The sequence below is a fragment of the Onychomys torridus genome, chromosome 23 (assembly GCF_903995425.1).
Source record: "Onychomys torridus chromosome 23, mOncTor1.1, whole genome shotgun sequence".
Classification (NCBI taxonomy): domain Eukaryota; kingdom Metazoa; phylum Chordata; class Mammalia; order Rodentia; family Cricetidae; genus Onychomys; species Onychomys torridus.
In genome coordinates this window covers 13,255,774-13,280,989 of record NC_050465.1, presented here as the reverse complement: position 1 = coordinate 13,280,989, position 25,216 = coordinate 13,255,774, and the positions used below count along the sequence as shown (strand labels likewise).

Genomic DNA, 25,216 nt, shown 5'->3' with positions numbered 1-25,216 from the left:
GAAGAAGCCTAAGTTAAGGCCAAACTTTCTTAATAAATAAGAAGTCTCTATGTCGTTATTTGGGAGCTGGCTGACGGGACAGAGAAAGACTCATTGCATACAATCTTGACAAAGTTAAACATTCATAAACAATGGTATTGTTTATGGTTATAAATCCCCAGGACTACCACACAGCATCACACACAAAATTTTTAGCTGATCTAGTGCTAATTACATCTTAGAACCCTCAAGTAAGCTGGATAGGATCCATCTTCATATTAAAGGTCCAACATACAGGGAAGAGAAAAAAATATGCTGTTGCTGAACACATCACTGTTACAGGTTGGACAGATGCTAAGAACCAGAGACAGAGAACAGGGTTCTGAGTAGATGCCTTTAGCTTCTGAGCTGCGAGAGGCCAGGATTGCAAGAAAGATTCCATTAGCTGGGCAAGCACATTTCAACCAAGCTGGAATCGATTGAAATGAAGGCACTAGATGGTGCATACTGGAAATCATAAGGTTCAAGTTTTAAATCCAGACTCTGGGACCCCATTTAATAGGTTAACATCTCTTGGCTTCAGTTTCTTCTGAAAATTAACATGCCTTAAAGATATCTGTAATGACTCCATGTTGTAATATTAAGTGACAACACAGCCTTGCATTTTTGCTTCGGTTACAATGCCATATAAAAAAAGTTACTTTCTTCTTTGCAGCTAATACAATTCTATGTAGCAAATTGGGCACTTAAAGAGACAATTAATTCCTTTAGACCATTAAGGCCATTCATTCTCTCTCTGCTTTGAGTGGAGTAAAGGAAGAGTAGAAAAGAAACGATAGCACATCATCCATTCATTTTCACTCTCCTTGCTGATATTCTCAGAAGTACACATGAATTAGACTAATGCTGATTGATTGCATATGGTTGCTGTGTGTGGAAAACTTGCTACTTTCTTTTTGAACAATGGAAGCTTGCTGCAGATTCCAGCTTCCTCTGACTTACACAGTGAAATGACACCAGAGAAAACTTGGTTATTGCACGGGGCATCCTATAATAGCAAACAGGAGAGAGGATTTGGAAAAAAGCAGTCATAACTAGACTCACTAAATGTGAGTTTTACTATTTTGCACTCAGTTTTAAAGATGTTGGACTTAGAATAGTGAAATAACATTAAAGCAAGTCATATCAGAAGGAAAATGCACACATAGTTCTTTCAATAATTGGGAGATGTGCCGCCTAACACTCAGTGACTTATTAAATTTAGTGACATTTACCCACATTTATACGATGAAGAAAAACTTCCCAGTTGAGATCTTCAGAGATAATTTCTTCTCCTGAGCACTGCCTCATGACTAGCTCCAAGAATAGCAAGTGATACAGCAAAAAATGTATTTCTTACTTTTAAAGATTTCATTCTTAGTAAAACTAGGACTTCAGAAATACACACTCTTCTTTGAAAATACATGACAGCCTGCATGTACTTATGGGCACCACGTGTGTGCCTGATACCTGTACAGACCAGAAGAGGGTATATGATCCCTTGGAACTGGAGTTACAGGTAATTGTATGCCATCTTATGTGTGTGCTCAGAATCCAACCCAGGTGCTCTTCAAGAGCAGTATGTGCTCTTAATCACAGAAACATCTCTCCAGTCCCTGACCGCTGCTGTTTCCACTGCCACTTATGATGATAAAAACATGCCAGTGATATCTCAAAATCAGGAATTAAAAGGCAAGTGATGGATTTACGCATGCTGCAGTTCTAATATTTAATATGTCAACTGAATTGTGCTTCACCAGAAGCCTTTTTGTACACATTCATGTTCTTTTTTTAAAATTTGTCTTTATTTGCATTAGTGTTTTGTCTACAAGTATGTTTATGAGAGGGTGTCAGTTCTTGGAGTTACAGTTTCTAACTTCCATGTGGGTGCTGGGAATTGAACCCAGGTCCTCTGTAAGAGCAGCCAGTGCTCTAGCATCTCTCCAGCCTGATATTTATGTTCTTGACACAGAGGTTCAGACAGACGCTCACGTGTTATGAGACAGGGGGAGGCATAATCAAGCGCACATCAGGGCACCCAACTCACAGGTACCATTTCACTTGTTCTTTGATAAGATACAGAGGTTTTTTTTTTGGAAACATCTTAGGTAATTCTCAAGCAAGGAGTGTCCCCGGATCACCTCTTGAGAAACACAGTTTTATTAGATGAATTTGGAACCAGTTAGAGCCTGTTAAAATATGAGGAGTTAAAAGTCCAGGCTCCACTTAGCAGCTCATACAGACCATCAGTCCCTGTGGACAATACTTGGAACTTCCATGTGAGCAAACACACTGCATGCTAATTTTTTTCAATTATAAATAAAAATCATCTGGGTGCTGAATAATTCATGGCTTCCTGCAAAGTTGAATTTGAAAACATCAAGCTGGCAGCCTGTGCCATCCAAGCCCACGCATGGACAGCTGCCATGCACGCATACCCCTTACTTTTTTTGGAGATTCTCTCCACATGCTTTATTACTTGGCTTTCCACATTAGCAAGTCACACGAAACACAATCAATATCACAGAGGCCACAGCGTAATTAAAGACAAAGATGAGGCATCGACAGCTTGCCGGTACAGAAACCTGAAGGGAATAAGGTATTGTTCTCTAATTTATGGAAGCCAAATCCTGGCTAGAAATAAAGATAAATCTGATAATCATTGACTTACTGGAGGGTCCCTTCAGAAATATATACTCAGTTTTCAATTACGATAGCCACTGGCTAATGGAACTTAAGAAATCAGTCATAAAATGGTTATATTTTACAAGTCAGTGGGATAAGAACGCTGAGAGTCTTTTGATTCCTTTGAGGGCACCCTAATTACTTGAAAAGACAGTGTAAGCATTGCATACACTGGGACTTATAGGTGAGGTTTTGAAATTTCAATTTCTTCCCACTGAGCCAAGGGGAAAATGTTGATCTGTTACCCTGAATTTCACATACCATTCTTTCCAAAATGACTCAAGTGTGGGCCTGCATTGGATTCATTCACTGAATTAATGCTGAATTTATGTAGTACAGGACTGACACAAAAATTGAAAAAAAAAACCAAAAAACAAAAAAAACCAAAACTTTTCCAAACCAATGTGGCATTTGATAGCCCAAATCTGAGTCATACTTCTTCCAATAATTCCTTTTTATTGGTGAGTTTTACCACCTGTTAATTTTTATTCCCTTCAGATTTTGCTAATGTGGATTGCAGTGTTTCACACTTTATTGCTTACAAGAAGCCCTGAACGCACCTCCTGAGTGTTCTGGTTCCCAGGGACCTTCACCAGGCTGCTGCAAGGAGAAAGCTCTGCTCTCAGCTGGTCTCAGAGTCGACTCTAGTCTGTGGAATTTGTGGATTCTGTCTCTGACTAGGAGAGCATTGCCTCTTTCCTCACGTTCTGCACCCTCTCTTGCATCAGACGGACCCACGTCCTTTTTCTGGACTATGTTTGCAATCTCAGCTACCGTGTCTGAACCGGCCTCTGCCTTTTCTGCAGGGTTATATCTGTGCACATGAACCACATCTTCCCTCTCTCCTAGCAGCTTGGAAAGCAGAGAATAGAAATCACCTGTGGGAGGGGGGAAATAAAGAGGCAGAGTGTTTACAAGACAGTAAACTTTACAAAATTTGGATCCTTAGAAACATCGTCTCTTGATTGTGACAGTGAGTGAGAAGCAAGATTGGTATCAGACTTTCACAGATAGGAGGGATGGAGGGATGGGAGGGGCAGAAGAGGGGACAGAGAGAAGGGGAGAGGGAACTCAAACACTGGAAACAGATTCTCACATTTCATTTCTACACCATCTTCTCCCTGCTACTTCATGCACACTGTCACTACTGACATATTAGTAGAAATAAAACAAAATAATTCACACATGATGGTATGGCATGTTTTAACCATTGGCTTTCATGGAAGAGTTTAACTGATATGGAAATTAAGAAATAGTTTAACTGATATGGAAATCAAGAATTTAGGATTCCTTCAGATTCCAAAAATAAAATGGTCACAGCTGCATTAAAGGAAGCTATCATCATAACCAAACAGTTTTAATTTGTCTTAAAAACCTGTTAAAGCATAAGCTATAAGAAATCACACACTTTTTCCCAAGACTATCTGTGAAATATATATATATCCAATCTACCAGACATGTGTATGTATATGTGACAACTGAAAAGGCAATCTACAAGTTTCCCTTGTAGCTAGCATAAGTAGTTCCAATTGTTCCTCTTAAGCAAAAAGTAAAGCAGTTTCAGACTAATTATCTTCTGATATAAGAATCCTTTAAAAGTAGTTGGAAACAAAGAACATAAAAGGGGAAAAAAACCTGAAAATCATTAGCTGAGTCATCACTAAGTGTTTTTTATGAGTATATTAAAGAATGAACTTGCATAGGATTTTGTGAAAACAAATCATGGACAAACCGTGGTTAGATACAATATCAAATGAAAGCCCACACAATATTTTAATCATCATAATTTATGTGACCAAATCCATTATGTCTGCTATGTGAATGGAAAACACACAGATGGTCTCCTGGAAATCCCTGGGTCTTGCTGTTCTCAATCTACTTTACAGGCTGGCTACTAGGAAACCATGATTATAGGTTTTGATTGCCTACATTGAACTACATCTGTAGCACCAATGGCTAAAATTTATAAGCCTTTTTTACAGGGCCATGAGAAGCCAAAAAGTCATAAATGGTTTAGCTATGATGCAAGCCACTGAAGAATATATTCTTAAGACATTTGTGCAAGAGGATTCAAAGTCTTTCCAAACTTACACTAACACATTATGCAAGCCACTGAAGAATATATTCTTAAGACATTTGTACAAGAGGATACAAATTCTTTCCAAACTTATACTAACACATTAGTCATAGTTACAAATAATCTTGGCTTAACAATTCAAAGTAGGTTTGAAATTCTCTCCCATGAAATCAGCTTATCCTAGGTGAAATCTTCAATCAGAAAACAATTCTTAACTAATGGGGCAATCTCTTCAAAATAAACAAAACAAATCATGACTCAACCAAACTGGTTAGGTCACAGTCACACTCTGCCTTACAGTAGAAAGTTCATCCACTTCAGCTAGATTCTTCTCTCTCACAAAATATAAACAGTTCATCATATCTGAGTAATGAGACATTTCACAGAGAAAAATCAAATACAATATTATTTCAAGAAGAGATAAAGCACAATTTCAAACTTGAGTCAACATCATCACGTTAATATGAAAGGAGGAACACAGACTGAGTGCTTTGCATAGTCCCACAAGCTTCGTCCAAGTCTACAGCAGTTGGTCATAAAATACCAAGTGCAGAACACTGTTGTTCCTTTGAAATAGTTATTTACAATTATCTGTGGGTTAGGAAAGCAAAACGTTAAAGCAACATGATAGGCTTGGCTGCACTGAGCTGTGAAAACACAGCTCTGGAGACCACTAGATGGCTGTCTCACTATCTCCCAATATTTTTTATGCAGGAAGCTGACCAGTCAATCACCCTCTTCCTTTCTCTTTCTCTCCCTCTCTCCTGGCTGCTCCTGGATAGATGAAATATTGAATGGGTAACCATTTCTTAAGTACATTAAGGTCTCTACTTCAAAACTATGTCTGACGAGACTTTAGATGGAGCAGGACATAAACAGAAGAGATTGGCTGGAAACGATTTTCTCCCATTGTGTAAACTGTCTCTGCTCTGCAGATTTTTTTTTTTTTTTACAGTGCAGGTTCAATTTCACATAGTCCCAATTGTCAATTCCTGCTATTATTTCTCTAGCTGCTGGAGTCCTTTTCAGAATGTCCTTTCTTATATCTATACACTGAAGTGTTTTACTCAAGCTTTCCTTTGTCATTTTCACAGTTTCTTATCTTCCATTAAGGTCTTTGATACACCTTCAATTGATCTGCGCAACAGACAAGGGTCTAGTTTAATTCTTCTACATACTGGCATCCAGCTTTCCCAACACCATTTACTGAAGAGGCTCAAATGCATCTTTTTGACACCCCAGTGTCGCCAAAAGGTGTGTGTTTAAGAGGAGATAAGGCTGAGGAGATGGAAGGGAGGAGGAAAATAAAACTAAGGATACATGAAGAAGCTGTAGGGCAACCCACTATTTTATAAGCTAATTAAGAAATGTAATTTTTAAAGGCGTTTGAACTGAGAAAGCATGCATGAGCGAATAATGCCTCTCCCAGAAGTCACAAGAGTATTAAAAGAAAAATCCCAGAACCAGGCATGGGACACCACTCCATGAGCTCTTTGTCAGGAAGGCTCTTAGAGCCCCCAAAGCAATAAAGGCTCCTGCCCTGCCTTTGGTTACTCACCAGAACTAGATGCAAAGACCCTAAGACACCATTTACTTTCTTTACGTGACATATAGAAAGCAAGTTGGTATTGAGCTGGAGACTTCTCTGTGCGCTAGCTTATATAATGTTAGAAGCTCTCCTCAGGCAGGAGGATCTGGTGGAGTTGGTTTTGTGAATCTAGGATCCCTACCTGGAAGGCAGTGGTAAGCAGGTTGCTGGAGGAGCAAGGACATATCCACACACAGAGATTATTTATGCCCTCAGTGGGCAGTGGTTAATGTAGAGACTCATAACAGGATTAAAAAAAAAAAAAACAGCTGAAAATTGTGGTTACTCAGTGTTCACCATAATGGCATCACTTGCTCCATGGTTCAGAGGTCATCACAGGAGAGACCGAAGATAGAATCTGAGAGCCAGAAAATGGGGAGGGTGGCTGCTGTGAAATGCTCTCTGGTGGTCCTGACCACTGCACTCATCAGCTCAGAGCAGCTATGGCTACTTCAAAAGATTGAACCCTAGCATTCTGTCACAGATGGGGAAAGGCTCATGATGCCCAATCTGTAGACGAGGAACTATTGGCAAGTTCCAGCATGGGGAAGGAGGAGACAATTTTCTTCAGTGATGTAGCCATTGCTATGTTAGCCATGTCCCAGTTAATAACTCCCCATGTACGATCGTGAAATAACCCTAATTAGACTCAGTGTCTCTTTATAAATCATGAGTAATATATGTGTGTGTGTATGTGGGGGGGGGTGTTGCTGGGAAGAAGAAGGGGTCCAGTGGAAGTGAGATGGAGTAAGTATTTAAAGTAGATTATATGCATGTATAAAACTGTCAAAGGATAAATTAAAAACATTTTAAAAATCTTCAGTGGCTTGCTTTGCTGATGGTTATTTCTGGGTATTCATTGGTCCACATGTCTTTAAAGTCCACATAGGAAGAGGCAGCTATGCCTCCTTAGGTGTCCTGGATGGCCAGTTCAGCCAGTCCTTCCTTCTCATCTTAATCTTTTCTATGAACACCTTCTCTTTGCCTCACGGAAGGCTCCAGTGGTCATGGAGGGCAGACTGAGTAGAGCTCCTCCTCTGATGCATGGTGTTGAATTTGCTCTCCCTCTGCTGTCTGCTGAGGGATGGAGCCACACCTACTTAGAGCCCCCTGGGTTATATACCACAGTCTCTTATTCCTCACACTCTTACATCTTTCTGCTTCAAAGTTCCCACACAACACGCACACACCCACATATATGCACCTCCACCCAAAAAAACAATTTAAAAAAGTCTTTTAAAAAAAAAATCCCTGCATTCTGAAACGTCCTCCTTTAATGCCCCCTTTCAAATATTGGAAATTTAACATGTCTAAAATTGTATTATTTTTCTGCTTTCCATTTTTATATTTTTTCCATAAGTATTCTCTCAACCCAAAGCACTGAATTTGCCCTTCTCTCTCTAGTAACCCACAAAGTCCAAATTATCTGGATTATGAATGTTTTCTGCTTCCTGACCACAAGTACTCATCAGGGATCCCCATCATCCTCTGGTTGTCATGTTCCCTTTCCTCCCAATAGACCCCAATCCTGATCTGGACTTGAAACCTATCATGTGGTGTCGAAGCCTCTCTCTGCTGACTGGCTTGTGACTGACAGAGCCCCGCCTCCTTAGAGCCCTGTGGGTGATACTCCAGACACCTTCCCCTCATGTCAGTCAACCTGTGCATTCCTGAGTGATTTCTCTAGTTCTTGTCTGAGACTCTCTGCTAAGGTAACCACATAATTTATTTCCAAAGCTGAGATACTTTGGGCAAGGCAGATCATGTTATTAATATTTATGCTAGGAAAAATGTGGATAATCCTAAAATGCTGTCTGTTACCGTATCTGTGGCTGACAGATAACAGTCATGCCAGTGGCTTCCAGCCCATGTAGAACAGCAGAAGTAGCCACTATGTTTTAGGGTGGCACGCCCTCATAACTTTGCTGACATCCTTACAGAATTGAGCACATTCCATCTCTATGACACAGCAATTCTTATTTCCCTCATATCTGGTGTGGAAACTAAAGGCGGTTGGTTCTATCTTGCCCAGCTGGTAGGAAGTTCAGCAGGGGCTGGAAGCACAGTCGTACCGAGTTACATTTTACTGAGGTGTGAATACTCTTGTGACTCCTAAGGATTTGCAGGCCAAAAATGATTTCTTTTTGCTAATTATTAACAAGGTGGAAATTTAATGAGATTACTGTATAAGATCTCAGAATTCTATATGAAGAAGTCCATTAGCAGATACATGTCATCTGGCCTCCAGAGTGTGGCCTAAATAAACTTCTTTTTAAAACACAGTAACATTTCTTTGGGTCTTTTGTTACAGTAACAAAACCGACCAATACAAGGTGTCAACTGTCCACTGTACTGGATCCAAGATCGGTTCTCTTGTTCTTAGTGGCCAAAGTTCCTTCCTATAAATTTACTTCTAATCTGCCGATCTGTTACTTTTCTTTTAAATTATCTTTCTCCCTAGTTCAAAAGCCAGGTTTATTTTTAAAGAAATAACTTTCTCTTTGTTCTAACCTGTTCATATTATAACACTAGGAACTTGTAAACCAATTAGTGCATATTCACAGCAGTCCCTTTGTGAAACTGAACTGAAGGATAATGACTAGTTTCTTTGTTATGCAACAGTAGAAGAGTACTTTGTTTTCCTCATTTGTTTTCGCTAACACTGTCAACATAACCTTTCATGCATGATCAACTCAGACACAATGCACTAAAATAGTTTTTTTACACATTTACATTATCTCTGGGAATGTAGAAATTATGATATGAATGTCAATAATGAAATAACTTCTTTTCTTATCCACTACCATATTCCCACTGTTCAGGGCAGTTCCTATCATGGGAGGGCCCAATAAATGATTCTAGGTTTTAAAAAAGTAGCTTGTGCAAGATATTGCCCTTTGTTTCTGTGTCAGCAGAGACAATTTTTTTTCCTTGATCCTTTGATCTTGCAGAGAGATTCCATTTGTTCCTCCAACATCCACTAACACTTTGATTCTTATGAAATGCATAGGCAGGTCTCAGATGTAATTTGACTGAGACAGTTTGATATTTGAAAAACACAATTAGAGTAGCAGCTAATGTGCTGAGAAAACGGGAGTTAGCAGTCCACACAAATGTAAACAACAATTAAACTCTACATTTCTAAGTTGTGTGCTTGCATTAACTACCTAAGGGAACATCAAGAATTCTTCTACTTGGTAGGAACCGTTTACTAATCCTTGCTCCCTGAAAGGAATTTCTCTTGTTTACTTCCGAGAACATGATGAGAATAAACTAAAATGAATGCAAATATACACTTAAAAAAATAAAGACGACCCATGAGGCCAGATGTGGTGGTTCACACCTGTAACCTAAGCACTCAGCAGGTGCAGGCTGGGAGATAACAGGTCTAGGTTAGCAGGGGCTATATAACATTTCAGGCCAGCCTGGGGTACAGAATGACACTGTCTCAAAAAACGTAAAAGAGGGAAAATGGGAAAAACAATAGAAGAAAAAAATTGCTGTGTGAGTTTCTTTGAAATAAAGATAATTGGATTAAAAAACCACAATTGCCTTTAACTTTTAGAAAATGTAAAATCGGAACTGTGGCAGAGGGTTCACCTTAGAAACAATGACCAGGTGCAGGAGCTGGAAAGATGTTTTAACAGGCTGCTCTTACAGGGATCCCAGGCTCTCAAGTCCCAGCACCCACATGGCAGCTTCTAACCATCTGTAACTCCAGTTCCAGGGAACTCAACACCATCTTCTGTCCTCTGTGTATACTGTACACACTTCCATACATGTGGGCAAAACATTCATACACATAACGGTAAATAAATAAAAAATATTTAAAAATAAAAAACAATTTAAAATGACTAAGAACTTCTTAGTAATTTTCTAGGATATGAACGACCACTTATTACAGAAGTCACTAGTATTTATTATACACAGAAGACTACTCCCATGACTCGTCTGTGATTCTATGGTACACAGAGAGGAAACATACAGTTCATGGGCAGCTTAAGCACTGACAAGATATGCCAAGTACAACAATAATAAATTGCAACAAGCCAATAATCACATATAAGGTAACTGATTAATGAGAAGGATGTATGGAATGGAAAAAGAAAGTACTTTTAAAAAAATAGTTTAATATTTGGTTTTACGATACCAACTTTCTCTATTGGTTAAATATTGATTTGGTTTACTGATTGTTTACTTGTTATTAACTCCCAACATTTACTCCCCAGCCTTAGAGTAATAAACATGAGATCATGATGAGCTCAAGGCTCACGGATGAAATGACTCCTATTACAGGAGACTAGAAGACACATGAGAAACATCAGATGGGAGAAGGCTTTTGCAATTACCATGCATACACATCTACAGGGGAAGGCACAGCTATGTGATAAATGACCATTCACATTCTGCTACTACGGAACCAGTTCTAAACAGCATTCAGTCAGCTTCTTAGAGGCTTGGGGGTATGTAGAAGTGTGTTTGATGTATGAGTTCAATAAATAAAGACTTGTGAGTAACTCATAAATCACAACAAACTGATAAATTTTAGCAAATGAGACCACATACAAGAACTGTAGTGTATTTAAAACTGGGCCGAATGACATTGAGGGTCCTTGGAATCAGCTAAGAATATAATATTAATCGCATGAACTTTGTAAGGGTATCAAATGACTGTCTCTTTCTGAATAATGCAAATAACTATACATTTCAGTTACTACATCTCTCTCTCTCTCTCTTTCTCTCTCTCTCTCTCTCTCTCTCTCTCTCTCTCTCTCTCTGTGTGTGTGTGTGTGTGTGTGTGTGTGTGTCTCACTTCTACAGCTGACCAGATCTTACTTCAGAAAGCTTTTCCAGTCTAAAGTTATGGCTTTAACTTACAACCCTGTTCCTTGATTTTGCTTATTTGATAAAACTTGCCAATGATAATTCATTTTTGTTAGCATAAAAGCACTGTGAAATTACTCTGTTTCACAGAAGGTGTCTGATGACCTTTAACTGCCTGGGGTCTTGGAGTGTTTTCCCTCTACAAATTGTATTTTTGTCCATTCTCCCTGCCTTGGGATTATAGCTGCTCATTCTGACCTTTGAGTAGAAAGATTGATTATACATGGGCACAAAGACTACATGAAAAGGGTTTTGAGCAAACTGAATAAAACATGTCTACTATAGTCCTTTCTGCAGCAAAAGAAATGCTGTCCAGAGGAAAATGCACCATTTTGAGGATGTGCTGGTACTGTACATTTGTGCTTTCAACTCCATCTTGAGCTATGGAAAACACTGAACCACACTACACAAGCAACATAATTTAAGAGCAATATCAGTATTCTGAATTTTAAGGATAGCAATACTGAATTTCAAAACTTCTAAACATACTTGTATAGATTCTTGCTTGGGGCAGGTAAGCTTCCGTTTCTAAATAATGGTTGGTAGAAACACCAGGCTGTACACAGCAAATAAGTGTGAGAAGGAAAAAGGACAACTTAGGAAACGTGTCAGCGAAGACACCCGAGAGATCTCTGTGAGAGTGTGTCCACATCTGCTCTGGAAGGCCTCAGCTCCACTTCCTTTCAGATAGCTTGGTAGTACACTCATTTCCTTCACCTACAACCACTGTAACTGGATTCACACATATAGAGCAGCTCATTGCTTCATTTATTGTACTTATTATACATGTAGGCACTACTTCACTTGTTTGCTGTACTTATTAAATACAGGTAATCATTCACTGTTTATTGTATTCATATATGTAGGTAATTCCTCACAATGATTTAAGGGATGGTGATATTTTTATCTTTATGCTTGGAAACATGTTAATTAATTTGTTCACATATAAGCTCATATATAGAGAAATGAGGCATTTAAAAATCAATAGGAGTGTAACCTAATTATGCATCCATTAAAAATAACTGTTGTAAGTTGGGCATGTGCCTTAGTAGATAATACTTGCTTCACATTACCTGGGTTTGATTTCTGCATTGAAAAAATATCACCCTTGCCAACAGTTTTTATTATATTAGGAAATATGAAAAATATAATAGCTTTTAGAAGATAATATAAATTATATATATATTATAGTCTAATATAAATATTCTTCATATAATGTATAAGTACATGCATACATATTTAAAATATGTGTAATATATATTTCACATATAGGTATTTCTTTGTACTATCGGCTTTTTGCTTATTTATAGTTTGTATAGTTATCATCTATAATGAATAGTATTTAAAAGCTCAAAGCCACCATTATTTAAAAAACCCTGCAGACTATTGTCACACCTTGTTAAGATGTTTTTAATTGTTGCATTACGTAAGACAATTTGAAGGGTAAAATAGTTTCATAGTAGTGGCTGGCACTTGGGTGTTTCAGAAATTACACCATCTGCAACAGAGTCTGAGACATTCTTGCAAAGGATGCTGTAGAAGGACAGTGTGCTAAAAGGAAGCACAGAGGCCATACCACATGGCTTCATGTGACTCAGATGTCTATTGCTTTTCAGTCAAGATTAATGTTCTGGGAACCAAGTTAATAGCTAGCAATTTTAGTGGTTATAATTTCAAAGAAGAGAAAGAAAGAATTAGATGAACACATGTTAAAAGGATAGTTGACTTTCACTGGATTTTTTTTCTCCATGTTGGAGACACAGTCTGATTGGGTAGTCTAGATGACCAGCAAGCCCCACGGATCCTTCTGTCTCCACTCATTTAGTGCTAGGGTTACAAAAGCAGGCCACTGCATCCACTTTTATGGGGTTCTCGGATCCAAATCCAGATCTTCATGTTTACATGGCAAGGACTTTATTCACTGAACCATTTCCCCACCCCCTGCAGCTACATTTTTTATTTCATTAATGGAATATGAACACTCCTCATGCACTCTTATGATCTTAGTAAAGTTTATACTTTTAAAAAGACCTATCAGCTTTCCAATGAATGCTGCATACATACTTTCTATATGTAGGTTTGCAGACAGATAGCATATTACTATTTTCTGTGTATGAATAACACATGTGTCTGTGTAGAACTGTCTATATTGTTTGCAGAACAACCTGGACCTGGTGGGCAGTACAGAGCTTGCCTTCACATACAGGTTCCTGATATTACAGGTAATCATTTTCATGTCTCACAACTGTTCTGTTCTTTACTACAGTTTGAGACTTTCTGTGGAACCAGTATAGATGATATTTGCTGGTTTGTGGCTTGCACTACAGAAATAATTTAGGTCTATTTTCTATTGAAGGTAAAAACATTAAATGAGTTAATACAATTTGGAGGAATACATGGGAACAAATTGGACCAGAATAACAAAATAAAGTTATGGGTTGAGTTTGAGGGCTTACTTTAAGAACTATGACACATGGGTAATTTACTTGAATAATTACAGTCCTCCGACTAGCTATTTGGTCAGCATGACTTCCTGGGGAGTGAAATAAATAGATATTTTGTGCAAATAAATGTCTCTCTGAAGAATAGGCTGCTTTCTCAGTAATGAGTAGATCTGTTCTGTGCACTGTAAAGAAATAGATTGATCTCATTAGTATTTCAGAAAATCTGTATGAATGTGCATAGCTTTGTGTCTTTACTTAAATCTTTAGCTGATGGCGTTCAGTGACCAGTGGGCTACCACAAAGACTACAGTAGCCATTGGCCTGGCTTTGCAAGTCACTACTTCACAGAATGTGGGAGGGGATAATGGATACACCCATTCCAGCACGTGAGCACCAGAGTTTATTTTCTACACATGAGTCAGAATTATATTCCTTTCCAAGTTATATTACTTTCCTTATAATCTTTTTCTTTTCCAATTATAAGTAGAAGAAAATAGAAACAGTAGAAAAACTCTTCTCTGGAATTCACAAGAGTCTGGGCACATTTAAAGTTTGATGCTATGAAACAAATGGTAGCTACATGGAAAATATCTTTAGGTGTTTTAAGGGATAACAGTATGTATAGTTGAAACTACCTTGATCTGAGTGATTAGAAGAATGATTTGCTCATACAGTCTTTAGGTTTTTACCTTGATCAACCAACTAAACCAATATGAAAAGCCTCAGTTTACATATCTACAAACAACACTCTCATCTGACACTATCACATGTATATTAGTATCTGTGAAGGAGTTTTAAGACTATTCACATTATTTCAAAGACATAAATTCAAATTGTGTCCACTGTCAAAATAATTATTTATAAACCTGGGCATATTTCAGCATAGGAACAGTAGACTCTGTTAATACTATCTGTAATTAGGCTGCTCCTCTTGAGTTCCTAACAAGTGTATCAACAGGACTGATGAATTTAGCTATTTCAAGTTATATCCACAGTTTTTTTTAGTGGAAAATCATCTCCCTGGTTTTGAGTTATTAACATATACACAGAAACATCTGAAGCTAAGCTGCATTTAAAATGCTGTATTTTAATAAGGTGGTTTCTTTCTTTCGTTCATGTGTATGTGGTGTGAATGCACTTATGTGTGTTTGCATTTGTGTGTGTAGGGGTGTACACACGTGTGTGCTCGTGTGTGCGGAGGCCAGAGGCTGATGTAGGTCTTCTTCTTCTTCAACTGATTTCTACTGTATTTTCTGAGGCAGGGTATTTTGCTGAACCCAGAGCTTACCCATTTGGCTACTCCAGCTAGTGAGCTTGCCCTGAGGATCCCTTGCCTTGGCCCTCTAACATCTGAGATTACAGATGGGCCACCATGCCTGCTCCCCTTTTATGTGAGTGGTGGAGATCTTAGCTCTGTCTTCACGCTTGCTCAGCAAGTGCTTTTCCCACTGAGCTGTCTCCTTGGCCCAGACTTCCATACATTGTTAATAGAAAACATTCATTTATTTGTCTTATATTGACATGTAATTGCATTAATATTAATATTAAAAGCATATCATATTTAACCCAAAATGAATTAATTGGAGATATATTCTAATACCTAACCCACAATATTATTTTCTAAGCAACTGGCAAAAGACCAAATCTCTAGAGAGTACTTTCTCACTGCCAGTACATATAGTTTATGACAACAGCTACAAACAGTCCTACTTCAAATACACAGAACACAGGGAAAAATGACACTGTCTTACTAGATAACACAAGACTATGAATGCACAGCAGCAGTCTATCCTGTCCTGCTGAGGGCAGGAAGAGTGACTTAAACAGGCAGGCTTAATTCGCAGTATCTTTCTGCTGAAACGCAAATATAGTTAACAAACATAAGAATTTAAATGGAAAAGTTCACTGGATTTCAAAAGCAGACCAACACTTGTTTTTCACAGTTATATTTGCACACCTATGTACTATATTAAAAAGTTTCAATAGTAAATAAACTGAAGCAAAACAGAGAAGCCTAAAATGACTAAATTACATTAATGAATTTTGCTTTTGTGGCTAAGCATAATTAGCCATTTCCTTATAAATTATGCATTATATAAGAATAGTAATGATATGGTTTGAGGCTGACATAGAGACATAAACTATTTGATGGTTTTGCAATTTGGCTGCCTACTTTGATAATGAATACTTTTATAGTTGTAGAGGTAAGTATACGTACCCTGCTCTAACATCTCTTCCTCTTCATGCTTGGGCTGCTGGATTAGAGCAGTTTTATCTTTGTTTTCTGTTTCTGTAAAGGATCAAAGAAGTTGAATGTGAATTATAACACACATCACATATTTTACTAGTTTATTGGGATTCTGCCATCAAAACAGCAATATTACTCAGACTCTTGTGTTAATTACATTACCAAGAATCTTTTTGGTTGGAATGCTCTCATTCACAATCTTCCGTCACCCCCAGCACAACTACCAGTTACCTGTCTTGTTATATAAGCAGGCCAACTATTTTTTGGTAACATATAAATTACAGAGCATTAAAAATTGTTTCAACAAACTACTCATATTTATTTTTTAAATTGACCTTAATAACTTAAGACGTTTCAAGAAAATATAAACTTATATTCTCTAAATATATTAGCATTTTAGTAAATGACCTGATCACTGGTTGCTATTGGCATTTTATGGTTGAATTTACAAAACCCCATAAGGTCTCAACATACTTCATGCTGTGGAAATTACTTTAACCATATAAAGATGTGTTACTTTTGTTTATACTGCAGAATATTACTTTAACTTTGTGAAGGTGCATTATATTTGTTTACGCTGTGGACTATTACTTTAACTGTGTAAAGGTGTGTTACATTTGTTTATACTGATGTTTATACATCATTTGTTCAATGATGTAAGGATGTGTGTTTAATTATGTAAAGATGTGTTGCATTTGTTTCACCTTGCCTGCCTAAGGTGCCTGATTGGTCTAATCAAGAGCTGAACAGCCAATACCTGGGCAGAGAAATGATAGGTGGGGCTGGCAGGCAGAGAGAATAAACAGGAGGAGAAATCTAGGCTCAAGTGGAAAAAAAGAGGAAAGAAGAAAATGAGGAGAACGAAGGTTGGGGATTTAGCTCAGTGGTACAGCACTTGCCTAGCAAGCGCAAGACCCTGGGTTTAGTCCTTAGCTCTGGCAAAAAAAAAAAAAAAGAAAAAGAAAATGAGGAGAACGAAACGGACATGCCCAGGGCAAGAAGCCAGGCAGCCGCCAGCCAACCAGGTCCACGAAGCAGTGAAAGTGAGATACACAGAAGGAAGACAAGTAAAAGGCCCCGAGGCAAAAGGTAGAGGAAGAGAAACAGGTTAATTTAAGTTAATAGAGCTAGCCAGAAATGACCCTAAGCTAGGCAGGGCATTCATAACCAATACTGTCTACATGTCTTGATTTGGGAGCTAGTCAGTGGCTTAAAAGAAAAAGCCTGGTACAACCTCATGCAGTAGGACAGGGTGTGTGTTTCGCAATTTTAAGCTAAAGGAATGACAGTCCAGTACGACCGTTCTGCAGATGAGCAACGACCCAAAGCATGAATCTGAGAATCAAACCCCTAGAGCAAAGACCAGGAGCATCAATGAATATTTTTCACTTGAAAAGGTACATTACGTAGCTATGGTTGGAAATGATAAGCATTTTTACTATTTAGGATGTGGAACAAATTATAAATCATGTAAGTCATTTCTGCCTATGGAAGGAAGGAGGTAAGGAAAGTAAAAATAACAGGAATTCTATGAGGGGACGTTTACATTGGTGGGATTGGTAACAAAACTCACGGTCTTTTCATCACTGGGTGATACTAGTCTCGTGTGTGCGTGTGCGCGTGCGTGTGCGCGTGCGCGTGCGCGTGCCTAGGCCAGAGGTTGACTGCAAGTGTCTTCCATGAGCATTCTCTATGTTCTATTTTGAAGTAGGATAGCTCATAGAACCTGGAGCTTGCCCATTCGGCTGGACTGGCTAGCTAACAAACGTCAGAAATCCTTTCTGTTTCTGCCTCGGCAGTGCTGGGATGACTGACACATGGCTTTACTATGCTGGTGACCGAATTCAGATACTATGCTTGCATGGCAAGAAATTTTCCTAGTGAGCCATCTCTCCAGCCTCCTTTTGTGTATATGTATGTTCTCGCTCTCTCTCTCTCTCTCTCTCTCTGTGAGTGTGTGTGTGTGTGTGTGTGTGTGTGTGTGTGTGTGTGTGTGTTTATGTGTATAATGCACTGTATATAGTCATGTGTGTGTGGATGTGGATGTTTCTATACATCAGGTTGTGGAGGCCAGATGTCAACACTGGATGCCTTTCTGGATCAGTCTTCTTATTTCTCTAGACATGGTCTTTTACTGAATCAAGAGTTCCCTGATTTTGTTAGGCTGGATGGCCAGAAGAGCTTAAGGATCCTCCGTCTCTGCTTTCCTAGTGTGCACAGATGTGTGCTGCTGTGTCTAGCTTTTACACCAGTGCTGGGGATCTGAACTCAGGGCCTCATGCTTTCATGCTAGGCACTATATCAACTGAACCATTTCCCACAGTGCCTTCTTTTTTCACTGCTTGGATGAAGTTAAGTCAGGGAGTGGAGATTGTATACGAAAGAAAGAGAGGAAAGAATATGCATGCCTAATGAAGGACTACAGAGGCTAAAATAATTTGAGATTAATCATACAGTCCAGTGAGACAACAAGTGAAAATGCAGAGCACAAGATCACATGATTCTCTCACTTACCCTTGTGATGGCCATGCATCATCACCATGTCAGATTTTACAGTAATTGGAATGTTGGCCTCTGCTGGTATAGTTCTGAACATATCTGGGGCCACATTCTGTGTACAGGTCATGAAGGAAACTGCATATTTGGCTTCCATGTAATACATGATGTATAAGTTGCACATTTCATCACTAGACGTGCCACTGTAGGGGGAATAAAGTAGACGGAACAATATAAACTGTTCAAATAAAACACATCATTAATGCAAGGTAAATGAAATGAGTAAATCCGGCCCACAAAGGGCTCAACAGTGAAAAAACTGCATCTGTTTTATGTTTTTCATTAAGACCCATCACAGTTTCCAACATCAGAAGCACATTATCAAAGCTATAATTCCACCCAACAATGGAGTATTGGTTTCTGGGTGCTCTGTGGACATCGCCCAGTAGCACAGGTGAAAATGGCATTTAAGTAGCTTAGAGTTGCAGTATTTCCCTCCGAAATCCTTTTATTCTTTATTTACCTTCTATGTTATAAAACCCACACATAAATCCTTTCCATTTTAAACAAATTACATTGTTCTAGTCCTAATTATTAACTTCCAGGAATCTAGAATCATCTGGCATTCTAGTTTATCTCTGTTGCCCTGAAAAAAACAATCCTGACCAAAATTAAATTAGGGGAGGAAAGGGTGTGTTTCGACTTACACGTTACAGTCCATCATTAAAGGACGTCAGAGCAGAAGCTCGAGGAATAACTTCAAGCAGAAATGTTGGAGGAGCACTATCAGCTGGCTCATTTGCAGGGTCAATTGTAGATAGCTTTCTTATAAGTTCAGGGTCTCTTGCCCAGGAGTAGTGCCATCTACAGTGGGCTGGGCCCTCCTACATCAACTAAGAATCAAGAAAATTTCCCAAGTGCAAGACACTAGACTAATCTGATCTAGGAAGTCCTTCAATTGAGACTTTACTCTCAAATGACTGTAGCCTGTGCAAGTGGATAGTAACAGCTAAGTAGGACATCTGGAAAGGGTGTTTCAAGGAGAATGATCTAGATTAGATTCACCTGCAGGCAAGACTGGAAGTCTTGTGATTGTTTGGAAGAACCAGTTTAACAGTGGGTGGCATCATTCCCTGCTTTGGAGTCCTGGGCTAAGAGAAGGTGAGCAGAGCCCAGATGCACACAATCATTTTCTCTCTGCTCTTGACTCTAGCTGCTTCAATTTCCAATTGCCTTTACTTCCGTGCAAAGATGGTCTGTAACCTGAACTTGTGAGCTGATAAGCCCTTTCTGCCTTAAGCTGGTTTTTATGGGGTAAATTATCAAATCAACAGGAACGTAACTAGGACTCCAATAGAAATATCATGTATTATATAGAAGTACACTTACTGTCTGGTGTCTAGAAACTTGTTCTAGATTCACTGCCTCCTTTTTATGTCCTGTGCCACCTGAAGCACCCTAAGTATAACCCTGATATCTGACCTTGCAACTGAGTGAAGGAGCAAGGAACGAAAGAATGACCAGCAGGGAGTTCCAGTGAATTCCCCTTAACCTCTTCCAAGGGGTGCACATCTTACCCATCTAGTACCATACAGCTGATAGGTAATGTTAAACATAGATGTTTAATACACTGACACAGATATTTCTAAGCACACAATTCCAGGTAATAGAAACAACACTCAATCCTTTACAAAGCACGCTTTCTTCCTCAGTCAACACAGGCTACCAGGTATTTAAGATTCTCTCTAGTAATTAAGGAGGCTTTGCATCCACACACTTCAGAAGGCTTGTATAGCAACTTAGTTCTGGAAAAAGCACATTTATTTTTGGTTATTTGTTGTAACAATTTTTAGCAAGCCTAATCAAAAAACCAGCTCTAAAGTAGACTGCTTGCTCTGGGGAAATTCATCAGTGTTGATTTTTCCAGTAGTGTCATGCGGCAATCAATTCTTTTCTATAGCAACATAGATGACATCAGCAAGAAGGGAAAAAAATAAAAATCTTTTCCAAATAGGATATGATTCCTGTAAGCTGTGAAAATGTACGGCCCCTGTGAGACCTCAGGAATTGGCTCTTGCAATGAGGAGAAGCTCTGGTAATGTTTCAGAAATCATTTGGCTTCTTACTCCAAATCAGATATATGTCATTTTAACTGCCTTTTCCATGAAATAAAAGCAAATAGTGAAGTGAAGCAATCCTAAGCAAACACCTGTTCACTATGCACTTCTTCATGGTGTCAAGACACCACCCAAAATTATATTTGAGCAGGTTTAGGGCTGGTCAGAAAATTATGTGCTCTAAAAGGAATAGGTGGTCCTATAATAAAAGGAAATGAAAGAAGGAAGCTTTTGCTTTTTGCCTGCTTGCCCCTCCTCTCTCTCACAGGCAAGTTCATCTATGATGCTGAGGCATTCCTTTGCTGCTATTAGAACCTATCCTTTGGGATTCCAAGGATTATCGAAGACAAGTAGAAACATCCAGCCTTGTTGAATGAACAACTCTTATATTCTTGGATTTTCCATCAGCAGACAGACATTGTTAGACTAGCTGGACAGCAGCCTGTAAGCTTTTGTAATAAATTCCCTTTTAGTAGACATAGATTCATTCTAGAAGTTCTGTTCCTCTAGAGAACTCTTGATTAATGCAAGACCCATAACCCCTAGTGAAATAGAAACACTGATTAAAAGGTCCTACCCCCAGCAACATAAAATCAGAGCCAGATGGATTCAGCACAGAATTCTATCAGACATTCAAAGACAAATTAATGGCTGCACTTCTCAAATTATTCCATAAAAATAGAAACTGAAGGAATATTGCTTAACTCATTTTGTGATGCCACTATTACCTTGATACCAAAGCCACACAAAAAAGCAACAGAAAATTTTTTTTTTACCAATATCTCTTTATGACAATAAATGCAAAAACTCTCAATAAAATACTTGTAAATAAAATCCTAGAAGACATCAAGATTATCTACCATAATCAAGTTGGCTTCATCCCAGATATGCAGGGTGGTTCAACCCAGGTAAATTGATAAATGTAATACTGAAAGACAAAAACCACACCCCTTTAGGATAAAAGTATTAGAGAGACTAGGGATATGTCTTAGTTAGGGTTACTATTGCTGTGATGAAACACCATGACAAAAGTAGTTTTGGGAGGAACAGGCTTAGTCAGCCTTACACTTCCACATCATTGTCCATCATTGAAGGAAGTCAGAGCAACATTTCAAACAGGGTAGGAGCCTGGAGGGAGGTGCTGATGCAGAGGCCATAGAGGGATAATGCTTACTGGCTTGTTCTACATGGTTTGCTTAGCCTGCTTTTTTTTTTTTTAACAGAACCTAGGACCACCACCCACAATGTGCTGGGCCCTCAGTCATCTATCATTAATTAAGAAATGCTCCTACAGACTTGCCTCCAGCCCTGTTTTATAAAAGCATTTTCTTAATTGAGTCTTCTTCCTTTCCAATGATTCTATCTTCTGTCAATTTGAAATAAAACTAGCCAGCACAGGATACAAGTGCTATACGCCAACATAATAAATGCAACTTATAGTAAGTTCACAGCTAACATCAACCTTAAAAGAAGAGAAACTTGAAGTGTTTCTACTAGAATCAGGAACAAGGCAAGGTTGTCCAGTTTTTCCATACTTATTTATGGCGGTGGTACTATTAGAGGGTATGGCCTTGTGGAGTAAGTGTGGTCTTGTTGGAGGAAGTATGTCACTGTGGAAGCAAGCTTTGAGGTTTCCCATATGTTCAGGATACTGCCCAGTGTCTCAGTTCACTACCTGTTGCCTGACTGTCCAGTGTCTCAGTCTACAACCTGTTGCTTGCAAGATGTAGGATTCTCAGCTACTTCTCCAGCACCATGTCTGCCTGCACACTGCCATGTCCCACCATAATGGACTGAACCTCTGAATTGTAAGTGAGCCACCCCAGTTAAATATTTTTCTACATAATAGTTGCCATGGTCATGGTCTCTCTTTACAGCAATAGAAACCCTAACTAAGACAGAAGTTGGTACCAGGGATTGGCATATTATTATGAAAGGCCTGACCATGCTTTTGTTTGGAAGAATTTGGACTTTGGGAGATTGGGTTAGAAAAGCAGTGGAATGCTTCAAGGGCAACTTAACGGACCACACCGGTAGGAGCATGAAAGACAGTGGTGCCAAGAGTGACTTGAACCGAGTGGGGGTCTGGCTCAAGAGGCGTCAGAGGAGAAGAATTTTAGTATATTGCCTAGAAATCATTCTTGTGATGTTTTAGAGAAGAATGTAGCTGCTTTTTGGCCTTGTCCAAAAAGTTTGCCTGAGGCTAAAGTGAAGAGTATTGGATTAATTCTGTGGGCAAAGGAAATCTCAAAACATCTTAGCATAGACTCTGTTGTGTAGTTATCATTGTGTAGTTATCAGAGTGTTAACTCTGATGAAGATTTATAATGAAAAGAATCAAGCTGAGCAAATAAAAATACAAAATGTACAGATTGAGAAAAGGGGCATCAGGAAGTGGAATAGAGCTAAATCCTGTGTTCAAGGAGATAAATGGATTAAGAGATAATCAGATTAAGACATGGAATAAAGGGAGTAGTGATCTCAGGGCAAGATCCCACCCAGCTAAATTTCCAACTAGTGAAAAGGAATCAAAGGAAAGCTTAGAGATGTGTGGTGGATGGTATATTTCTTTAATCCCAGCACTCCAGAGGCAGAGGCTGGAAGATCTCTGAATTTGAGGCCAGCCTGGTCTATGGAGCAAGTTCCATAACAGCCAAACTTAGGCAGTGAAGGAAACCATAGAAAACAGAAAGCTGGCAAACACATAATTGAACAAGAGGGTCATGTTCCCGCCCCAGCAAGTAGCAGAACTTGGCAGCTTTGGCCACATGGCTCTGGCTTTAGAGTCAAGGACAGAAGAAATGGTTTATGAAATTTGCCTCTGTGAATAAGGAAAGCCTCTAAGGCCAGGCATGTGTCAGGAGTGTCCCTGAATTGAGGCCTAGAAAGGCCATTTTGTGAAGCTGTGAAGGTGAAGCCTGAATTGCCTTGCAGACCCCAAGATGTTGGAGGTGGCAGAGCCATGGGATACCTGCAGAGAAAAGCTGCTAACAAGGAGTGGAACCACCCCCAGAGAAAGAAGTAGGTTGCGGTCAACAAAACTGAAAGGAGTTGGAGATCAGAAGAGCGTTTGACATCAGACATGGAGATACAGATTTCAGATTTTGCCCTGCTAATTTTTGGTCTTGTTTTGATCTAGTATTTCTTTACTGTGCTCCCTTCCCTTTTGGAATGGTAACGCAAATTCTGTGCCATTATATGTTGGAAGTATGTGATGGGCTTTTGATTTTAATTTTTACAGATGATTACAGTTAAGATAAGAGTTACGAGTGAATGAATCTTAGAAAAGACTTTGAACTTTAGACTTTTAAGTAAGTTTGGGACTGTGATAGACTATGGGGACTTTTGAAGTTGAACTGAATACATTTTTGCATTATGATATGGTTATAAGCCTTTGAGAGCTAGGGAGTGGAATGTGGTGGTTTGAAAGAAAATGGCCCCCAAAGGAAGTGGTACTATTAGGAGGTATAGCCTTGTGAAATAAGGTGATCTTGTTGGAGGAAGTATGTCACTGTGGAGGCAAGCTTTGAGGTTTACTATATGGTCAAGATATCACTCAGTGTCTCAGTCTACTTCCTGTTGCTTGCAAGATGTGGGACTCTTGGCTACTTCTCCAGCCCACGTCTGCCTACATCCCTCCATGTCCTACCAAGATGATAATGAAGTAATTAACCTCTGAAAATGTAAGCCACCCCAATTAAATGTTTTCCTGCATAAGAGTTGCTGCGGCCATGGTGTCTTTTTACAACAATAGAAACCCTAGCCAAGATACTCTTCATTATAATTCCTGAAGTCTTAACTAGAGCAATAAGAAGGACATCAATTGGATACAAATAGGAAAAGAAGAGGTCAAAGGGTGTTTGTTTTCAGATGATATGCTTTTGTACATAAATAGAAGGTAATCAACCTGAAACAAGGAACTAAACCATGAAATAATTTGCTAAATAGAATTATCAGACCACACATGATCAGGAAAATAGTTTACTCCTGTTTTCAGGCCCAAATCAGTGAAAGGGAGCAATTGATGAAGGGTTAGAATATGAAATAAGAAAGAAGCATAAACTAAAATAATTTCTCAGACTGGAGACAAGAGAAAAAATGACTAAACTAGAAGTTATGTATGGGAAAGCACAAAGTCACACGTTGGAAAATGCATTTGTTTGTATGTTCTCCTCCAATATCTATGATTTTATGAGCTCTGAGTCCTTAGCTAGGCTTCTTCTACCAAACATGGTTTCCCTCTTGTTGAGCAGGTCTTCAGTCTAATTAGAGAACTGAGGTACATGTGTCACTCCTGCATCCCTACACCTATCACAATGTTCTTGTCATTACAGTTCACAGTTACAATTCATAACTGGTTAGGACGAAATTAGCATAATCCCCAACAATAATCTATACACTTGTTCTTAGACACACAGATAAGTGTAACCTTTACCTCTAATTAAGGAAACCTCTCTTTGCAACTGACAGAGACTACCGTAGAAAAAACAATCACAATGCAGAGCTTTGGAGCCCAGTCTGGATGAATACCTCTACTGAGCACTTTTGCATGTGAGGCTCAGGAACATTGTGGAAGAGGGCTCAGAAAGAATGTAAGCCCGTGGGGCTGGAGAGATGGCTCAGAGGTTAAGAACACTGACTGCTCTTCCAGAGGTCCTG

The 25,216-nt window shown here is 38.9% G+C and overlaps 1 protein-coding gene across 10 annotated transcripts in view; it reads right to left on the bottom strand.

The window, feature by feature from the left end:
* Pam (peptidylglycine alpha-amidating monooxygenase) overlaps positions 1 to 25,216 on the bottom strand; it is a 275,438-nt gene that overhangs the window by 44,869 nt on the left and 205,353 nt on the right. For 7 of the 10 annotated variants that reach the window (XM_036173733.1, XM_036173738.1, XM_036173737.1 and 4 more), the window contains exons 13-15: positions 18,459 to 18,643; positions 15,915 to 15,986; positions 3,264 to 3,581 (exon numbers count right to left, since the gene is read on the bottom strand). In XM_036173733.1, coding sequence (XP_036029626.1) covers positions 3,264 to 3,581; positions 15,915 to 15,986; positions 18,459 to 18,643 — 575 coding nt within the window. The remainder of the gene's footprint in view (positions 1 to 3,263; positions 3,582 to 15,914; positions 15,987 to 18,458; positions 18,644 to 25,216) is intronic. The other 3 variants (XM_036173741.1, XM_036173740.1, XM_036173742.1) reach the window with 1 other exon arrangement.